Genomic DNA, 23,072 nt, shown 5'->3' on the forward strand with positions numbered 1-23,072 from the left:
ATTTTGTTTTCCTAAAGTGTTTATAAAATATTTCTTTTCAAGAATTAAACAATTTTATTTTTATTTTCTTTCATCGTTAGGCCAACTATTTATTTCGTTTTAAGTGAATATGAAAATATTTTGGTAAGTAAAATGTCACAACGATACATTACTACGTAAATCTAAAAACCCTCTTTCTTTTTAGGCTGTTTGGAGGAAGTTATATAAACGGCTTAACAGAGTACTGTTTAGAAATATGAAGAATCAGGACACGTTCTTAGGATTTTTATTGCTCAGACTATCTTACTTTTTAAACCCTCCTATATTTTTATTCGAATTGAACTCTAATATTTTAAAAAAATTCCACTGATTGGATCGGTCAGAGAATAAGAATAAACTAGTATTGCTAAAGATTATTTCATAGGGTTGTCATACTCGCAAATATTCCTTGGAAAGTTATTGGAAAGGAAATATTCCTGAAATTCCCAATTTTTTAAATATTTTTAAAAGTCATTATAAAAATTTAAATTTTTTTCTTATATATAATCATAAATAGCTTGGATACATTCATTTAAAATATTCTCGTAGCTCACATTTAGGATATTTTGAATGTATCAACTTATAAAGATGTTTTTTTCCAACTATCTAAAAAAAACATTTCAAAATATCTTTAACTTATATCTATGTATGATTTACTAAAAAAGGTTTAAATGCTAATATTTTTTACAAATGACGGTGTCATGGTTCACTTTATTTTCTAAATTTATCAAAATCAGCGTTTTGGCCGTGCCTTGGTTTGTCTTATTTTCTAAATTTATTTCTGCTAAGCCCAGTCTGAACAGATTTTGAACTAGGACTATTTTGGTACATTAAATATATACTATTTGTTATTCATAGTGCTGTAACCAACCGTTACTTCAAAAAAGAAACTCGTTACGGAAAAAAGGAACACGTTATTAGCTGTTCAAAAAAGTAACAGGTTACTTGATACTTAAAAAATTAAATATTAAAAATTTCCCTATATATATAATATAAATTATACAAAAAAAATACTATATTTTTGCTAAAAATTTTTTTTTTTTAACAATTGATTTTTAAAATTTTGATCTGATAAACAAGAGTATCAACGGCACAGAGAATAGTAGGGTTTTATTATATTGGGTAAATAAAAATTGGGGATTTATTAAAAATTAAAGAATAATCTTTATTTTGTAAAATACTTAGTTCATCGTCAAAAGAAATCATTAGATCCTCATCCAATTTTTTTAAAATCTTTATTAGAAAATAATTTATACGTGTGTTGTTTAAAGGAATCTCAAGTCTTCCTTTTCTTTGTCAATATCTTTTCTCAAACAGGAAATAAGTTCTAGCTTCCTTCCTTCGCTAACATCTAATTTAACAAGAGCCAATTTTATTTAAATAACCGGTAAATTATTGCTGATCATATGTTGGGAGCCAGATTTCCAAAAAGTATTTATTCTCTCTCTCTAAAATCGAAAGAGCCGTATGAACAGGTTCGATAACCTATAAATATATATTGATATACAATATTCATCTATTAATAACTTGTCATTATCTGAAAATCTCTGTAATTTGGATTTATAACAAGATTCGTCAATTCCAATTTGTTTCATTCTCCTTAATCAGACTATATTAATTACACGGAGTTATAGAAAGAGTTTCACCTTGTTATAACTAGTTTAATCAGATTTACCTTTTTACAGTTTGGAGAATGCCAATATTTATTCCATAATTGAGGTTTAAATATTTGAGTTGAGACATAATTTATATTTACAAAGTTGTAGTATTTACATTCTTAATTTTCACCAATGGGGTAAAAAATACTTCTTATTAAAACCGAGGCAGCTTTACTCATTTTCATCTGAAGAAAATATACAATTGACATAATATTCTTTATTAAATAAATTATAATATAAAGAATATAAATTTACATATATTGATTAATTCAAATGTTAATTAGATTAACAATATTGACTGGAAATTTAACAACGAAATTAAGGAATTTAGTGGTTGATGTGAATTAAAAACTCGGCTTAAATTATTTATAAAATCTAAAAAATAAATAAAAGTAATTTTATAACACAATAAAATATGTTTTTCATATATTTTTTAAGAAAAATTTGAAGGAACGAATAACGTTTTATAAACGCATTACCGTTACTCGTTACCTTTAGAAGGTAACAATACTTTTTAACGTTACTTTACAGCACTAGTTTTTTATATATGTTTTTCGGAACGCGTATTCTTTTACGTAAATATTAATAGCCTCTTTCAATTTAAACAGTTTAGGACTTTAATAGGCAGCTAAATAGTAGACTGTTTTGAAATAAGACGAACCATGACACGCTTCTTTCTTTCTTTTTCTTCTTTATTTAAATATTTCCTGAAAATAGACTCATTTTTAAATATTGGCATCTATGAAATATTATAAAACTAGGCTACATTAGCTTATATTTTATTTATATAGTAATATAATATATAGCAATAAACATATTTTTTTTAATCTTTACTTAGATATAGATAATATATTTATTTCCTTAATCGTCATTAAAAAATAATTGTTAGTTAAATTTGAAAACAGTAAATAAACTAAAAATGAAAAATAAAAAAAAGAATTAATTTTACTTCCCCTTAATTTTGAACGATACAAAATAAAATAATCTTTTTCGTAAGGATACTTATGGGATTAAAAGAACTTCCTGTTTACACACTGTTATTGGCTTTCATTCTAATTTATAATTACCTTATAATCCAAATCTATAAATCTACAAGTAAATATTATTTGTATTATATAAAATTTTGGTGGTGCTCTTAAATAAAGATTTTTATTATTAAAAAATTTATATTTTATAGTTGGTTAACAAAATCTTTTACAGAAAAAATAAAGGAAAAATTTACCATAACCGCCATATGGTTTGAATGTCGACTAATTGTCTTATCCAATGCATAATAAATATTAAAGTCATTTAATCGACAAGCAGACCACAAAATGGCGCTACATCTGACTCCTATGTATGAAAAATTTTAAATGCTTCTTATGGATGAATCCCCAGTCTCTAAATATATATACAGTTTATAAAATTAACCAATATTAGGTGTATATTTTTATATAATTAGCTACAATTTAAACCTATTATGATATTTCAAACAAATTATTTATAAAATTATTCTATAGGTATTATTATTAATAAATAAAAATGCACCATAATTCATTGTAGCTATAAAATGGACTAATGGTTAAGGAAGCCCCTTTGCCTAACACAGCTATTGGTTGCAAAATTTTTCAACTTTTTCAAAAAATAAAATTATAAAATATAATTATCTTCTTAAAAATATTTATAAGGCACCTTTATAGAGTATAGATAGTTATAGGTATCGATTCATATATTGCTCTTTATATAATCTAAAAAATACAGAAGTTATAGCCGATTTTGCAAAAATTTTGACTAGCCTCAGTCCCCTCACCCCCATTATTTTTTGGCTAAAATCCTGTTCTAATCATTTAACGGCCTAAATTGGGTTTTGATAACACTTATTGTGTATAACTAAAATAAAATTTTACTTATATATACTTCCTGTGTCTTTTGTAAATAAAAATAAAATTATACGAAATGTTTATAACCCCTCATTCACAGTTAATTCGTGGTCAAGAACGAAGAATACAGCATTTTATGTACTTCACTGCTAATTAGAACTAATTTGAATGACGGGTAAATCTCTGTTATATTGATAAAAACATCTATTTAAATATTTAGGTTCCTTAGAACGTCATATAATATTTTATAGATTTTTAATAGTTTACGAATAAAATTTTTACAAATTTCTACTAACACCTTATTAAACTGTTAGAGCCAATTTTTCTTAGATAATAATAAATTTAAAACTTAATATTTTGTTTAACGCCAACATTTAATAATTTAAAACAAAAAATTATTTTTTTTCCTAAAGGAGATGAAAGGCAAATTTTTTTTAAAACTTTATTTGAATTTTGAAGTCAAATAAATATTTTTTTAGAAGAAGATTAAGAATTTAATAAATCATATATATTTGACTTTGGTCAAATTACGTAAATAAATCTCATTCTTTTAATAATTTTGTACTATATTAATATTAACGAATTATAAGACTTCTGCAAGCATATTTAATATTATATACACTGCGCATTATATCATTATCTCCATTGTCGTTGTTTTATTTTCCGCCATTTTATATCTTATTTTAGAAAAGCTTTGTTTTATATATTATTAATAAAGTGGCTAGAAAAAAAGCTATAAAGGCCAATTTACTCAGCTATAGATTATATTTAAAAAAATGTATTCCATACCGATATATTAAAAATTATATACTTTTACCTTATAATTAATTTATAACAATAAAGCTAATATAGATTTTTAATTAAATGCTTTTGGCGTTGCTAAATAGTTTTAACAAGGAATCATACATTATATTTTATATATAAATAGGATACCTATCAACCTTTTTATTATTATTTCATATTATAAAAAATTTATTTTATTATATTTCAAATAATTTAAATATTTTAGGCTGCTTAGTTAAGAATCCCATTTTAAAAATGATGAACCCTAGTCATTATTAAAACGTCTAATAAAAGGATAACCGAAAGAATATGATAGAGATACGCAATTTTCAGATAATATGACCCTTTGTTCCCCCTAAGCATAAATTTCTCTAAACCCCTGAATTTATATTGAATATATGATAGAGAATAAGATTAACTTTGAGGAGGTATTTTTGATATAATTTTTTGGCTTTAGTTCATAAGGCTTTCCTCCCGAAAACTTTGGAGCCCTTGAAAATTTTTCAAATTTATTTTTGCAAATTTTATTTTAGAATTATCTCTTTTTTTGACTATTTTTTGTATATTTTAGTTTTTTTTATAGCTTGAATAAAATATTTATGATATTCTTTTGTTATATTTGAAGTCGTGTTAAAAGGATAAACATTTTTTTCCTCATTGGAATTAATTTAGACCAAATAAAAGCCTTAGACGATATAGGAATAAATCCTTCTTTACCAGTAATCTACATAATTACTCCTACCGTAAACAATCTCGCTCAAAGAGCCCACTTGACTAGAATGGCTTATACTCTGGCTTTAGTGCCTAACGTGATGTGGATTGTTGTAGAAGATGCTGATGAACCTTCACCCAAGGTGTTGAGAGTTTTGACTAATTCTTGGCATCCTTATGTCCATTTGTGGATTCACAAGGAATATGTAATTTTCATTTTTTTTCTTCTTATTTCTTTAATTTAAAACAATTATTTAATAGAGAACTGTAGAACTATGTTTAAAAAAGATAAATTAGTAGGCGTATCCAGGACTTTGGTAAGGGGGCGGGAAGGGGAGCACTATTTGGTAAAATCTTTCACTATAAATTTTATTGGATACCTTTAGATCCACTAAGGTCTTTGGGTATATTCGATTTTTATAAAAATAATTTTGGTTCACTTTTTTTTATAAAATTGTTTTTTATCTAAAAATTTTGAATTATAGTTGTTATTTTAAAACGTTATTAACTTCTATCAAGTTTTCTTTAGCTTAAAAATGATACGAAAACAGGCAAATTTGCGATATACATGGGTGATATTTATTTTAGTATGTATTTGAAAAATTGCACACTGCAACAATGGCAGGATAATATTTTATTAGTCACGTGATATTATATTATTTGATGTCGAACGACTCACTAAAATTATGAGATCGAAAAACCCTTCCAATTTTCCGAATCGTAACCAAAACTGAACCGTTATAAGAAATAATTTAAAGGAGATACCCGAATCGTTATAAATAATTTCTATCAAAAATGATTGACATGATTTATAATATCTAAAAAAAATAGTTTAAATTTAATGTTACTTAATTTATTTCTTATGCCTATTTTATAAAAATAAAGAAATTCAACTTAGTTTCTTTAATTTTTGTATGTTTTTACTTTTAAAAGTTTTTATGTTATTTTTTTTACTAGATTATTAGTGGTATATCCTAAATTAGTTATGAATTTATTATACGAATTTCATATTAATGTTATTAAGCGTTACTTGTCCTAATATCAGTAACTAATTTTCTTTAATTAAATTTCTGAACATATGTTATTCCTATGATATATAAATGAACACTTATGAGTTATGTGAATTTCGTTTTAAAATACTTAAACATACGAATAAATTAGTTCACTAAATTCGTAACTATTTTAATCCAGCTAGGACGACGTATAACTAAATTATATTATAGCCTTATATTAAAAAAAAAATTTTTAATTTTTTTAATCATACTAATAGTTAGGATAGAATAAGAAAATAATTGAGAGGAAGGAGTAGTGTAATTTTACAATGAGAGAAAGTGAGAATAAATTAACAAAGTTTAAGAAAAAAATAATAATTTCATATTGTTTTGTTATCAAGTTAGTTTTAAAAGATGTCTTTCAACACTAATATTTACATTATAACCCCACCGTACAAATATAAATAATAAATCTTTCAAAAAAATGTTTTAATTAATACATAGATGTGTGGATGTAAAATTGTTATTCATATAAAGATCTAATGAATGTATAATAAAATAAAATATGATCTTTTTTTAGGAAAGAGTTCCGGAACGTTTCGAAACACATCCCAAGAAAGGAACAGGAACTAAAAAATTCCCATGTTCCGGTTTCCCATTAAATAGTTATATGAGCATCATAACCCTGCAGTGGTGGAAATTTTAGGGCTCACCCTGAATTTAAAAATGAAATAGATTTCTAGCCCTGATTATTGATTAAGGCTCGTTCCAAGGATTGTTGATGTTAGGCCCGGCCTTATTTTTTGAGCATCAAACGGCTCTGCCCGATCCTAAACTTTTGAAATTTCGCTATTTTGACCTATATTTTGTAAATTATTTCAAAAGGAATTTAAAAAATATCAACAGTAAAGGAATGAAAAGTTTCTTTGATTTTCCAGTATTTTTCAAACTTATTAAATTCTAAAGGTTAAATTTTTTTAAAAAAATATTGGGTCCGAATTTACAAAAAAAAATATTTTTTGGCGCTCTGTAGCGTTGCTCATGAATACTGTGATAAAAATATAAAATTGCATTATATTATTATTAAAATAAGGAATCAATTAACTAAAATAACTTTATTTTATAATTATAAAATGACCTTCGATCTATCTTAAGTGGTAATCTATTAATTATATTATTGTATTTTTATAATTCTAAAATGGCCCCCAATCTAAATGACAAGTATGTTACCATTTTTTATTATAGCATTAAAGCATTACATATGATAAATAATTCATGTTATTTTAACGATTTACCGAATATTTGTGCATTTAACATTTATAATTCATTTGTTCATTAATGCATATATAGGAAATCAATTATTAAGGCTTGTAACATTTAAATGGATAGAGACATATATTTGCGTGTGTATATATATAATATATATTAAATAACACCCCTTTTTAATATATTAACCCAAATACGCATCACTTTGTCCTTTAATCCTAACTTTTTCTAGAATGATATTGAATTATATCTCGATTTGAGAGGCATATAGTACATTAATATTATATGCGGTATCCATAGCGGGCATTTATATATTTCTTTAAGCTTTTACCTTCTGTGAAGGGATTTTCAAAATTACCTTATTATAGCACATTATCCAAAATGCCCTTTTTTTAGTGGTATAAAAAAATTCAAAATTTTGAGGAGGCTCTTCAAATTTTTCAGGGGGATCGAGTCCCTGCGCACCCGTCCCCTCTAGTGGCGCTACTGACTATAGCTTATATGGTCAATTTAAGCTTATTAAAACTTTTACACTATAATTAGCAATAATTATATGTTTAGGTATTATTTAAAATTAGAGAATTCATTTTATTATGAGTATATACATTTTATAATTCTAAAATGGCCCTCAATATATTTAAAGAGACGAATCTAACATTTTATAGATTTATACTATTTATTATAAATCCTACCAAACTATTTTGAAACGATATGGATTTTTTTTGTTAACTAGTTTTGCAAGTTCTTTATCATCAGATTATTATAATAATTTTTCTTTTAGATAGGTGTGCAATAAAAAAATTTAAAAAATTCTGTCGATATATTTTCGTGTGAATTATTTTAAAACGAATAATTTAAATAATTTGAATTATTGGAATAATTCGAATCGAATACAAGTAATAAATTTTAAAATTCATACAAATAGGAGTACGAATAGTAAATTATTCGATTTGTTTAAACGAATCGAATACGAATAATTTATTATTCATTTCTTATTTGGTTTGATAGGTCGAATACTTTATTAATCACATCACCTGTTAGAAGTTTATCAATTGAAATGGATTTATTTATGACCCATGGATTTCATTATAATGATTACCTAGTTGATTTAGTCGGGGGTAGCCGCTATTATTCTAAATTCGGTCAATCCCAGGTGAAATTAAACTATAAATATATAATCGCTTTCCTGACATCTGCTATGGTGAAATTGGTAGTTCAAATCTGAGATTCAGGGTAAATGGGATTATGGGTATCAATGTTTTTTGATTGGTGTTTTGAAGTAGGACTAGGGCCAGGTAAGTTTTATTGTCATGAGGATTCAGATTATCATTGAACAAGAGAAATTAAAGATCTAATTTTCAAATTTGCTCGATATAAAGTAATATTCTCGTTTTAAGGGTTTTTTTCCTCTCTTTTTTATTGCAATTTTTCATATTCTTGAAGAATGTGGGCTATCGATATAGGGGCAGGGTTATGTTTATATATCGCTTATATGTTGAACAAATTATTTTTTGCTAAATGGATTAAGTGAATGTGGGGTGTGAAAAGTATATTATAGAAAATCCTAGTTGATTGTTGAAAAATTAACCAAAGATGCGATTTTTGGAATAAGATCTTGTTATTTGAAGCCTTGCACTTGGGTAGGCATGATAATATGTGAGGCTAGGGGTAAGAGATGTCTATAGCATGGGATTCAGTGTCGGCAAGATCTGTAGAGGTTTTATGAATATCTAAAATGCGGATTAAGGTTGCAAGCGAAGGCTATAATGGAATGATCGACTGGGTAGTTGTGTTAAAAATAAAATAAGTATGACTGGGATTGAAACAGGCATTCTGGATTTGAGCATTTAATAACTTCGGTACAATTTATTTATGACAAAAAAACCGTTGTTGAACAATGAGCAATTAGTAGGATGAGCTTGCACATGTGTTCAGGTCATAATAAATTGTTCGTTTTTACATTTTCAATATTTGAATGGGTTGGGCAATTATGTCAGATGTGTGTATAGAACAAGGGACATTAATAATTATTTTCATATTTATCATGGTAGTTACTTCAAAAGTAAATCATACACGCAAGACTCCTAAGCTCTAATCATTTGTAATGGGAAAAATTTTTATAAAGAATAATCATAAAATAAAAAATTAAAGGGGAATAAAGAAAGTTAGTTAATAGTTTCACTCCTTCGGCAATGTTTTTATTAAAATAGCTTACGTTATAATAGATATTAAAATATACTAAGGAAGGACTTGGAACCTTCTGGAACAAGAACATTTTAAATGATCTATTTGTTCATTTAGAATCCTAGCAGGCTATTGCTATTCCTTCCACGTTCCAATTATCTTATGATTATTAAATTTTCAGTTTTTGTTTCTTACAAATTTATAAAAGCGTTCCTTGAGCTAAAATGTTTTGTGAATAACCTAAAAAATTCTGAATTTCCGGTACATATTCAGGATGATTTTGAAAATAATGTTCATGTTCCATTCATTTCTTTCTCTAAGATAATGTATTTTTTGTTCCATAACAAACTCCAGAACGTTCCAAGTCTATAATAATAATGACTTTTAAGGAAAGGTTTTACATGAGCACCTCTTTAAGGATATATGTGATTATTAATTAAAGCTCTTTATACATCAATTTTTTTCAAGAAAAATAAACATCATAAAGGATGTGCGCAAAGAAACTTAGGTTTGGCTTGGTTGAGAAATTTGTTTGGTGTCGGTCAATTGTCAACACTTTCTACCAATTCCTATCTGAAATCAGAAACAATGAATGATTTTCAAGCATCCCGACCCTCATACGCACAATTAGCATCAAAATTTGAAAATAAATATCACAAATCTATTAATCCTTTTAATTTTAAAAACTCAAAATTTTTAACCAATACTGCTTCATGGCGAGATAATTGGAGTAATAAGAATGGGATTGTTTATTTTGCAGACGATGACAATACTTATGATATAGAGATATTTTATCAAGTTTCTTTAAATTATATTTTAAAAAAAAGAGCAAGGAAGGGAAGAAGAGGGAGAGGAAGAGAGAGGGAGAAAAGGGAAGGGAAGGGAAGGGAAGGGAAGGAAAGGAAAGGAAAGGAAAGGAAAGGAAAGGAAAGGAAAGGAAAGGAAAGGAAAGGAAAGGAAAGGAAAGGAAAGGAAAGGAAAGGAAAGGAAAGGAAAGGAAAGGAAAGGAAAGGAAAGGAAAGGAAAGGAAAGGAAAGGAAAGGAAAGGAAAGGAAAGGAAAGGAAATGGAAAGAGAATAAAAGGAAAGGAAAGGAAATGGAAGAGAATAAAATGAAAGGCATGGACCCAATATTTTGACAATTTATAATATGTTCTCCATTGTTTATAGATGAGACAAATAAAGAAAGTCGGTGTATGGCCTGTAGCCTTTAGTGGTGGATTGAATGTGGAAAGACCTTTAGTGATAAAAGGAAAAGTGACAGGCTGGTTAGTGGCTTACGTGAAACAAAGACCTATGGCTACGGACATGGCAGGATTTGCTATAAATCTCGCCTTGGTATTACAGAATGCAGACGTTTATTTCCACGAATCATATAAAAATAGTTTAAATATTTATATTTTATGTGTTTATTTGTATGCCCAGCCCGATGTGATTGAGTTTGCTTCGTGTTTGGATTATATTATTTTAAATATCTGGTAAATAGTATTTCATTTTTGTAATAATTGGTTTGCAAAGTGAAAATTAAAACTATAGCTTTATCAAAGCGTAATAATTTAATCTCATTTAGATTGGCTTGAGAGTAATTTTCTCAGCAAATTCGTAGATTTACAAGATTTGGAACCACTAGCAAATAATTGCACTCAGGTTATTTTGATATAAATTCAATATTTTAACAAAAAAATTTAAGAAATTATTTTTGTTCTCATTATCCATGGTAATTTTATAGGATTATTGATTTATAATTAAGAGTGTATATCACATTGGGGTATGGAGTCTATTGGGAATTTGCTAAAGATGTATTTAAAACATTTTTATTATAAAATTTAATATAAATTAAAAATAATTCAAGAGTTTATTGTAAAAGTAAGGAATTCATTCGATACATGTTTTCTAAATTTAAAAAATTGCTTTCAGTGAATGACTTAAAATTGAGAGATTCTGAATCCACGTGGTTTCCATATCCCAATACATCATGCATTCAAAAATTGGATAATTTGGTCATTATTAGGAATGGTATTTAAAGATGACATCAACTTTTTGATTATTTTTGAAAAATTTATAAATTTAAATTTTATAACCGATTTCAAGTTAACCTCAATATAAGCAACTTTAGATATTAATTAAATTAAAAGTCTAGCTAAACATTTTTTTTGATGTACTAATAAGTGGTTAAGGCGCGGCTCGTTTTGGCCCCGAAAGAATCTTCAAAGAAAATTGATCTGGAAGTAACCCGAATTGTATTATATGTGCAATTTCTAAGCTAATTTTGATGGTTTCGATTTCCTATTTTGACTAATAGAGGGGTAAATTAAGGAATGGGGAAAAGAGGGAGGGGGGCTAAAATTTACAGGGATGTAATATTTTTATTCTTTAAAATGGTCAAAGATTTGATAACGCATTATTTGTCCTGAATGGGCATATACTATTTGTGCCAGAAACGAAAACGAATAGTTTAAATTCATAAAGACGGAATAGAGTTTGCAGGGTGTTTCTTGAAAAATTTCAAGATCATTTGTTTTCATTGGAGTATTTATGTATGGTGGGGTCTCGAAGTATTTTTTTTTTAATATTTATAAATGGGATTAAATATGTTATATCTGAACCATAAAAACTTCAAATCAAAGTAAAACAACGTTGAAAAAGAAATTATCAATACCAGATATTATTAATTTAGCTCCTATTTTTTTTATTAAAATTTTACCCTACATCCTCCGAAGTAAAATCCTAATATGCCATCGACTATTTACGTCATAGATGGTGCTAGTGGGATATATGTATGATATTCGAAAATGAGAATAACAGTTTAGGTAAAAAATTACAAATTTTATTGATGTCGAAAATAGAGAAAAAGAAAGGATTTGAGAGATATTTTGGAGGAACAGATGATAGAGAAGTAGATTTTGAATAACTTTAATTAGAATTTAATTCTCAGGCATCTAGCTTAGTAATTTGAAATATCTTTTTTATTAAAAAAAACTAAGAAATGGATTAGAGGTAATGGATTTTCTATTAAATAATTCAGATCATGTAAGCTTAGACATTTAGAATAAGATGTCAATTAGAAATAATAGTTGAAATAATGATATATGCAAAATAATCAAAAAGATTCTTGAAGAAAGTATTGAGAGAGAAACATGGCGATGATGATGTTCAAAATGAAGTGAATTACAAAAGGCCATTAGATAAAATATGCCAAAAACATGAGTCAAAATAGAATGATAAAGCAAGGCTAAAAAAAATTAAACATAGGAAATCTGAAAATATGATAAACGAGATTGAAAATTTGATAAAGGATAGATTTGGGAAAGTAGCAAATTATAAGAAGATACTAGAGAGTGATAGCTTGAGTAATATGATACGTCTTTGATTTAAAATTTAAGGAAATTTTTACATTAGCCAATAGTAATAAATTATTTGACAAGAGGAGGCAAATTATTTGAGACCGCCGAGGTATTGAATAGGAGAAATGCAGTTTAGCTATCTTTCTTCTAAGAAAAAAGGAAGATAAACAAAAATGATAACAATTTTAACACGATATTTTATGGTGTTATGATTTTTGTATTCTTCTTATTCAAATGATTCGTATTCAATATTCGTTACAAATATGTTTTTTTTGTTTGGACTATTCTTGGGCAAAATAAAATTTAAATATAAATAAACGACGTGACATATAAAGTTTTCAAAAAATTTATCTTCAAACAAAAATTTTAGAAAAGCTAATATCGTATTTATGTTTCAATATTCAATGAGTTGGATTAAGCTCAAATTTTAATAATGCTGATTAATCTTAACTCATTATATTTAAAAGTTATTTTTTAAAGGTATTGGTATGGCACACGAAAACACGTCACCCAAATCTTGATCTAGAATCAAAATTCATAAAGAGATTCAATGCACCCTCAAATCAAAATATGGAAATTTAAAATGAAAATAAATTATTTTTCTAAAATTATTATATATATTTTATATACTTATGATATTTTATGAAAATTTTACATTCAAATAACTACAATATCAAATCATCATTCAAACTTTATAGTTTATACTAAATAATAATTATTAATACTAAGAATATTTAAATTGAATCCAGTGTTATTTAAATAGCGTTATTCTAAACTAGTAATCCTTTTATTTAATTTAATTATATGGAATTTCTTTTCTCTTAATTCGAAAAATATTTTAATCTAGATAAATAAATTAGCACAGGGTATAAATTTAGTTGTTAGATGTGTTATAAAGATTTTATCATCAATCAAGACTAGTATCTTCAGCAAGGAAACATTTAAAAGCAGTGGTCCCTACACCTTCTGTGCGATGAAAGCACAATACCTCCCTGAAAGTATACCCACCTCCCTCCGAAAAAATGTTTATAGTTTTTTGACACCCTTTCGGCAGTACATAAGGTAGTAGGAATGGTTAATAAATATTTATATAAAATTGATAAATTAAGTAAAGCAGAAAAATTTTAAAATAAACGATAAGGTAAGATAATCATATTCCAGCTGAATAAATCTCAGAATCATCATCAGTAGAGGAAGCTAAATAATGTAATATTAAAATTTTAGTAAAATAAATTTACAATTATCAGAATCTGATAAATTTTTAGATTCTTTAACCTCCAGATCATGTATAATAATGAGATCTCTCATTTTTCACAATATAAATATTTCAAATCATAGACATTTTTTCAAAAACTTAACTTGAATTTAAATGGTAAAATTTACAGATATCCTTAATATCACCCTTAACGAATGTCTTCTCCTCTATTTTCTTTGGTGTAAAAAATGATGTTTGATTTAAAAATTCATGGATTCATCATTGAATCATTCATAAAACTGCATGATCAAATCAAGTGCACCATAAACTGATTTTATAGCTAAAACAAAATATTAAATTTAATAATATTTGGATTGTAAGGTCGATTTTTCCCCTTCATAAAATCTTGAGCTTTTGAAAAAATAATCAAAATTCAGTTATCCATTTATTAGGATTAAATAAGCAATAATTTAAATTGTACTTCTTAAATTAATCAGGCAATCTTTTGTCAAGTGAATTTGATATATTTCCAAATCCTATATACTTCGAAATGGTTTGCAATTTTGTACAAGTTTAGCTTGTATCAACAATATTTTATCCAAAACACCAAGTGATAAAATAAAATCAAAATTTCTTATTTTAAAAGTGGCAGAATCTTCATAATCCTTTAAATTTGTAAAACTGCCCTCAAGATATTACAAAGTAGGAAAAATTTTTCAATAGCTTTATATGATGATAGCCAGCTTCTATAATTATTAAATGAACATTTTAAATCTAAACAAATAAGATAATATTACCGAGTGGTATTCTTGATGCCTAAAAATTGTTGCTATTTTGTCAGTATTTCACTTTGACATATACTGAAATACACGTGAATCTTTTTTTTTGACGGGTAAATTCTCTCTTCCCTAAAAATTTCTTAGTTATTTTAGCAATTGGCATATATTATATTTATAATCTATGATAATAGCAACAAATAAAAATGTGAGATCCCAGTTCTAATCAAAGCCTGTACTTCTATGATCCTTCCACTGATGTTTGAAGCACCATCATCGCTTTGCCCAAGAATTCGAGGGGTAGATTCATGAAACTAAGTTTGCATATCATATTTTTTTTATTATCAAGACCAGTCATGTTGCAATATCTTTAATAAAGCTATAGCTTTTGATTTCGAAACATCAAATGCATACCATAAACTATAATTGAAAAACTCCTGTTAAATTCTCTCTTTTTGAATTTTTTTATACCATATTTTTCATTATTTTAATGAGAATATTTATATTATTATAACGACAAAATATTAGAATATAATTTGGATTATAATAAATGTTTCGACTGGCTAAATAATATTATTTTGGAATTATATTTTTAATTAAATATTACAATAAATAATTAAAATTAATATCTCATTTTATCATCAGACTCATCTATTTATTATCTGAATGTTAAATATAGCTACCATTGTTTACCCTAGTTTCAAGTTGAATTGGCCATATATTAATTTGACTGAATCCAAAAAGTGAAATTGTTATAGACATGTGTGTTTTTCTGCCTTATATCCCTTATCAATAACGTTGCTCTATACATTTTTAGTTCTTTTTTTATTTGCAATTTCATTTCTTTGTATGCGACAATGACTAATCAACAGAGTTGTTAAAAAAATACTTTCCAAAAAGATCTAACTAAATGTGGATCAATGGATCAAAATGAAGGAACATCATCTAAATGCGAATCTAGATACAGATACATATCTAATAATGTATCTATAAATAATTGTATAATGATTTAATTTTTTTATTTTCGCTATGCATAATTCCTACTTTAGGATTCTATTGTTAAATTTAAGTTTAGAAGTGAGCTAAAAAAATTTGTTGGATTGATATCTCATCTACATACAAAACATACAATTAAATGAAAATAATAATTGCTAAATTTAAATAATACAATACAAAATATATGATTAAATAATAAGTAATAATTTTTAGATTTTAATAATAAATTAACAAAATTTTTTGTAAAGACATTTTTAGCTACCTTAAAAAGCCTTCCCACTTGGGCACTTGACGGCAGAGAAGTTTTATATATAACAACTTTTTATTGGGAAAATCCTATATACTAAAATCCCAAGACAAACCTCTTCTTGAACATGGTAAGTCAGTCACGGATAATACATAGAATTATCTGGACCTGGAGCAAGAAAAAGTTGAAGGTAAATAGGTTTTTTAAGGTTTTTAAGTTCATTTCGATTTATATATTATATTTTGACAACTTTTTTTTAACTTAAATAATTAATTTAAAATTAAATAATTTGTGACTTGTGAGAAAAATTTAATCTAATCTCTATAGTTTGGCAATGCCTTTTTATTATATTTCATATGAGATAGAGACATTTATTATTAATATTAAAATCATTCTAAATGCACGATTACCTGAAATTCAAAACGAAGTCATATCTATTATGGCAGATATGGTGCTGGAATGTATCTCAGAAAATATAATAAAAGTGAGATATCTTTTTTATCTTAAGGCTGATGGGAAGTTTGTGAAATCCTGAGCATAAATATTCGTTATACTTATTGTGGGGAAATCCAAGAAAATTTAATAGGAATCATTAATTTACAATCTTTCTGCTGAAAGTATTACTAATTGTATTTAAAGCTTTTGAATTAAAATTAATGCATCGAATATAATAAGCCAGGCATATGATGGTGCAAATGTCATATCGGGAGGAGTACAAACCCTGCTTAAGAAAAAATTAATAAAAATTGCCTTATATAAATTACTACAACCACAATCGACATCTTAGGGTTGAAAATTGGTAAACAATATTGTTATCATTTCTAATTTTTTTTAATTTATCTAAAGCATTTTATAATTTTTTCAGGCATTTTATCGTATTCTAATCTAATATGCAGGCCATACTTTTAAAAGACTTTTAGACTTAGAACAGAAGTGGAATGGTCTTTTAGAAACATCTCTTATCATTTATGAGAATTTTGAGGCTATTGGTGGGGTATTATTTTACTTTTCTAATAGAACATTTAATTCAGGTTTTCAATCATGATTCAGTCGAAGCCTCTGGATTTTTTTTATCTCAATGCGTTAATATGAATTATATAATAAGGCTATTAATGCACAATAGTAGGTACTAATATAGTTGATGCTAATTGTATTTATTCTATAATTAATATATTAAAAAATAAAAGAAGTGATAATTCTTTTGATTTGATAAGAATGAAGGCTGAACTCATATCAAAATATCTCATCCCTCAAAAATAATCAAGTGTACGTAAAACGCCTATAAATCTTCAAGATTTTTTAGTCGATACAAATTGCAATGTGGTTGTGTAACGGACTCCAATTGAAGTTCTTTAAAATAAATTAATATGTAGTTATTGATTACTTTGTAGAATGTTTTTTAGATAGATTTACACTAGATAATTATAATCTTCTATCATGTTTTAATACACTCTTTCCCCCTTGACCCTCATCATTTTATATAAGATGAGAGAATAGCAAAAGGATTATTAGCTGCAGAAGTTAAAGAAACACATAATTTTGAAAATATCGTAAATATTATGAATAAAAAAAATATCTCGAATTTAAAGAATTGTATAAATGCTACTCAGCAGCTAGCATAATTAGGGTATAAACGGTTTCTTGTGAGGCCTCACTTTCTACACTAGAGAGAGTTCTATCTGAACCAGAGAATCGATGAATAACACGGAATTTAGTTTCTAAATTATTTATGTTAGAATTTGAAAATTAAAATCGCCGTATTATATTATATTTTCATATTATAGTATTATTTTATTTGCATTTAAAATTTTTTAATAAAAATAGTTAAAAATTTCTATGAGTCTAACTATTTGATTTATTTCAAATAAATACTGGTCGCCTCCAAGTAAACAGTTTCCCCAGCTGCAATTCCTGATTAGGGCTCTGAATGTTGTACTCATCCATTGCTAAATAATATTCGTCTCATTTGTTTTTTTTAATGAAATAAGCTTGGGCATAATATGTAAAGAATTAAATTTAAATATGATTATTGTTTAGAGTCATAATAATATTATGCAGAGATTTCGTCAGGTAGATATCCATGTTCAAACCTTTCTTCAATTTATAAACAATGTATTTAGAATTGTGTAATATTTCTTGGCTAAAATATTGGCTTTGTAGTTTTTAAAAATAGAGCTGTTTAACAATACTTGTAATATTAAAAAACGTAAAATAAAATTATATCCAAATATAGGCAAATACCTCCAATAAATAGTGTCTAGATATAGATACACATTTTTATGCCTAGACATTTTAACAACTCTTCTAATTACTGAGTATTCACTTTCCATCGTGTTTGCCGAGTCATTTAAAACCAGAAAAATGAACAAATTAATATAAAAAAAAGTATAGGCAAATTGATTTTTAAAATCAATTAAACTAAAGATAGACTAAAAATACAGATAACTCATTAAATTTCTTGAAGGCGTTTTTTTAACCACCCTCCCCTTGCCACACATTATTTTAATCTTGCGATCATTAAATGGCTTGAAGGAAATACATGTTTCGATTTTTTTTAAAATGCGCAAAAGAATATATTATAATTCCTTCCTAGGAAGTTATTTTAAAAAATTATGACCTACAAATGCAAAAAAATTCAAGGTCATAGCTTTTTTTTATTGAAATAGGTTAGTATTATAGCCTTCTCATTATTATATATTATATATAATTATATTATTATAATATAATATAATAATATATTATATAATAAATATAATATATAGTGGCGTATCCAAGATTTTCTTATGGGGGGGGGGGGGGGATTTTTGGAGGGCTTTGCCCCCAAACCCCCTTATCTGGCCTTCGCCCAGCTTTCCCCCGGCCGGCTATTCCATTAAATTATTCATAATTTAATAATAATTATATTTCTATTTGTAACTATTATTTACTAATTCGTGCTAATGGATATTACAAGCCTATTTTTTATTATTTTTAGTTAGGTATATTATATTTAATAAAGTTGTTTAAATGTAAAGTTGAAATAAAGTTTAATGTCATTTTTTTTTATAAAATTTGCTTTAAAAACTAGCCTCAGCTTAAATTCTCGTACAATATAAGTATAATATAATTTTTTTTATTGAAAATACTAATAATAGCGTGTATAAAATATTAATGTTGTTAAACGGCTCGTTTTGAGCCGATTTTTAAAAACGGCTAACTCAATATTTTTGCCAGAAAAATATTAACTAAGCCTCGAAATTTTGATACTATATGTCTACACCTTTGCTCCTTCTATCAGCAACATTTTCAGGCTTGCATAATATTTTTCTGGATAAATAACTGAGTTAGCCGTTTTTAAAAATCGGCTCAAAACGAGGCGCTTAACAACACTATAAAATATTGACTAAAACGAGGCCCTTAACAAAACTATAAAATATTGACTAGAAAATAATTTAAAAAACAAGTTTTTTTAAACTTCTTATCAAATACAATATTATGCAAATTTTTTTATTAAATACTATAATTATAATGTGATTTTTAATTTTCGTGGGAATGTTGCCAATTCATCAAGAATTTAGTTTGTCGTTGGAACCAAATCTCTGTGGATATTTAACAGAGCTAACCCATTTAGCCGAGATTCGGAAGTAGTACTTCATAAATATGTTTTCAACCTTCTTAAGTTGGAAAATCCTTTCATTCGTACATGTTATAATAGGCAAACATGGTAGAATATAAAACAACTTCAAAATATTAGGAATTTGAGCCAAGGCTTCTTTACACCGATTGAACGCATCAATAGCATGCTCAGGTAAAATAGCTAAACGTAGTAAATATTTATACCACAATTCGAATTCACTGATTAAATTTACTTCAGTATCAATATCATAGGAATAAAATTTTGCTAAATATTTAATTTTACTAATAGTGGCATTAGAAAACGAAGATGGATTTTTGGGTATTAAAACTTGAAGATTGCTAAAGACTTGTTTTTTATCTAAAAACCGTACTTTTATTTGCGATAAAAAAGTATCTAAGAATGGGATGAAAGTGGATATTTTATAATATTCTTCAGTTGAGCCAATAATTTTACATCTCGATAATTGCCCAGGTGGTGGACGAGGTTTAATTAGTCTTATATCATAAAATTTAGCCTTCGATTCAACGTCTATATAAATATTATGAAAATATTCATCTACATTCATTCGTATCTACCTGTTCATATATATTTTCCGCCAAATCAATAACCTGAACCAAATCTAAATTTGATTTTTGTAAATTTCTACAAAGTAGTGAGCTATAGGAAAATAATTTATTAATGCAACTAGCAGCAATCATAAACTCTGATTGATCAATTGAATTCAATAATGATATCGCTTCTGACGACACATTACTTTTTTTCATGCTCAGCCTTATTTAACTTTTGTTTCTATTTCTTCTGTTCTACAAAATCAGTAAAAATAAAATATTTAAAAAATTATAGATATTTATTAATAATTAATATTAAAAATACTTATTAATTCTAACTTACTAATAATTTTGAATTTAATAAAATAATTATATATAATAATAAAATAAATTACCATTTGATTTCAATCTCTTTGACTTAAAATTTTTCCATTTTATTAATATTTTTTAATAATGTTAATGTACTCACAAGGAAAGGAAATTTTAATAAAATTTATTTATAAAAAAATAAGTTTTATGTTGGAAAATTTATATTCAAATATTTGTGAAATTTTAATGGGGAAGGGGGGGGGGGGGGGTAAAATTTTTTTTTATTAGCTTAAAATGATATTTATGAAACCAGCCAAATTTGCTGGGGGGGTTCCCCCTTCCCCCCCCCATTGGTTACGCGCCTGATAATATAATATAATATATCTAAAATCAGCTTCAATAAAATCCTTTTATTATTTAACGACTATACTAATAATATAAAAGTCAATATTAAAATATACTATTTAAAGAAAAAAAATATAAATATTTAAACAAATTTTATTTCCTTCTTGAGCTCTTAAAAATATCAAATAGCCTCGAATGAATTTCATCTAAGAATAAGTTTACTATTTAATCTAATCTGGCAAAGGTTGAGCAATTATTTTTTTAGTAAAAAAAAATCTGCTTTTTATATTCATATTAATTTTAAAATGAAAAATAGTCTTTTGAATAGTGTTGTTAAACGGCTTGTTTTAAACCGATTTTTAAAAGCGGCTAACTCAATATTTTAGCCAGAAAAATATTGCCTAAGCTTCGAGATTTTGCTAATTGATGTCTAGACCTTTGTGCCATTTATGAGTAAAATCTTCAGACTTGCGTAATATTATTCTGGATTTATAAAAATTTGACTATTTGTAAAAAAATTTAGGTATATTGAAAAAAATTCATGTATATTGAATTATTGAATGTGATTACAATTTTTTTATTCTCCTCAATAAATTCATTCAAAAGACAAATTTAATTAGTTGTTTATTCATAAGTATATTTTCTTAATTTGAAATTATAAAAAAAATATCTCAGGAAGAAAGAAGAAAAAAGAACGGAAATTAAGATCCCAATACAACGATTTGCTGACTCTATTTAAAAAATTAATTTCAAAAATATTCTTTTAAAACGATGAATATTTTTTTTAAAAAAATATAGTTATATAAATGACATCGGGAAATATTATAAGAATACTTTATTAAGTCATCGAAATATCATGCATTTGTTAGAGTTCCTTGGAAGTAACAAACCATAATTTTTAATGTCATTTCATTTCGAATTTTTCTTCCAGCACGTTAAATCAAGCAACATATATATTGATTGCTCTATTTAGGGCACACAAAATTCCATAACAACAATTGAAGCGATTATATCGATATTTTATGAACTACGAGTTGAAAAGTTGATTTTGACTCCTATCGACTTGATCGAAGTATAGTATCTTGTATTGAAGTTACTCAATATTCAGCAAAAGTCACAATTATCTTATAATTTGTATCTTTTTGATACTTTTAATCTGTATCGAAGATATATTTTTTTTGTATCTAGATAATTTTTTATAGGTTTTGCACCACTTTGTAGAAAATAATTTCCCCAGGTTTATTTAAACCAAATTCGAAATATTGCTGCTATAATAAGTATAGCCTAACTTTAACAATCACTGCCAAACATAGCCTTTCAAAATTAAATTCATCATAAATTTATCCTATGCCTCAATCTCATACATAGCTGATTAGCATAAAGCTTACTATCGTCCAAACCGTCCAAACCTTTCTAAGTCAATGATGCTGAAACCCTCTGAAATGGGACTCCCTAAGTTTAATTGCGCCCAATTCTTCTGATTTTACTCCCACATCCTGACAGTAAATCTACTCTAAATTTTAATCGATGCCTATATATCGACAAAATAATTGATGGGATATTTTTTCATTTCAAAATTTTAAAAAATATGTATAAAAATTTTTACAAATATTTTCTTCGAGGTGTTTTGTTTAGTTCATCGAATAATTCAAATCCAGTAAAATTTTATTCTTATATTCTTATTTGATTTTAATATATTAAAATAGATTGAAAAATAAATTTGGAAAATAAATTTGGAAAATTATAGTGGCTACTTAGAATTATCTTCCTCATTTATTCTATTTATTAATAGTATATTTTTTTGCAATTTATATAAATTGTAGTTTATATATTTTTTTAAATAAAGATAAATATTAGACTTTACGTCATTTTTTTAAAAAAAATAAAGTCGAACCAAATATATTTTTTTTTAAGAATCAATTAAATATCAAAAAAAAATTATCCTTAAATTTAAAACGATACAATTAATATCTAATTTTCTTTTTATTTATCTTTAAAGGCAAGATCATGGGATTAAATAAATTTCTGCTTTACACAATGATAATAGGTTTGATTCTCATTTACAATCATTTTTTAATCAAAATCCACAAAACTTTTACAGGTAAAATATAATATGTATAGAAATATTTAAAAAATTTGGGGTTGTAAGCACATTATCTCTTGGGTTGATATAGTGTGCACCTATCATTAATGTAGAAGGTATATATATTAAATGTGTAATAGATC

General features: G+C 26.0%; 1 protein-coding gene across 2 annotated transcripts; it reads left to right on the forward strand.

The window, feature by feature from the left end:
* The first annotated feature begins 2,631 nt into the window (after positions 1-2,631).
* Positions 2,632-13,512, forward strand: LOC135926366 (galactosylgalactosylxylosylprotein 3-beta-glucuronosyltransferase 1-like). 2 transcript variants are annotated; one of them, XM_065462216.1, is made up of 6 exons: positions 2,632-2,771; positions 4,991-5,235; positions 9,940-10,269; positions 10,641-10,854; positions 11,041-11,117; positions 13,295-13,512. In XM_065462216.1, exons 1-6 carry the CDS (start codon positions 2,681-2,683, stop codon positions 13,394-13,396), a joined length of 1,059 nt encoding a protein of 352 aa, XP_065318288.1. In that variant the 5' UTR covers positions 2,632-2,680; the 3' UTR covers positions 13,397-13,512. The 2 variants fall into 2 exon arrangements, with proteins under 2 accessions (XP_065318288.1, XP_065318289.1); XM_065462217.1 differs by having other exon boundaries at positions 13,282-13,471.
* The last annotated feature ends 9,560 nt before the right edge of the window (positions 13,513-23,072 follow it).

This window comes from Gordionus sp. m RMFG-2023, chromosome 3 (genome assembly GCF_954871325.1).
Source record: "Gordionus sp. m RMFG-2023 chromosome 3, tfGorSpeb1-WG-v2, whole genome shotgun sequence".
Classification (NCBI taxonomy): Eukaryota; Metazoa; Nematomorpha; class Gordioida; order Chordodea; family Parachordodidae; genus Gordionus; species Gordionus sp. m RMFG-2023.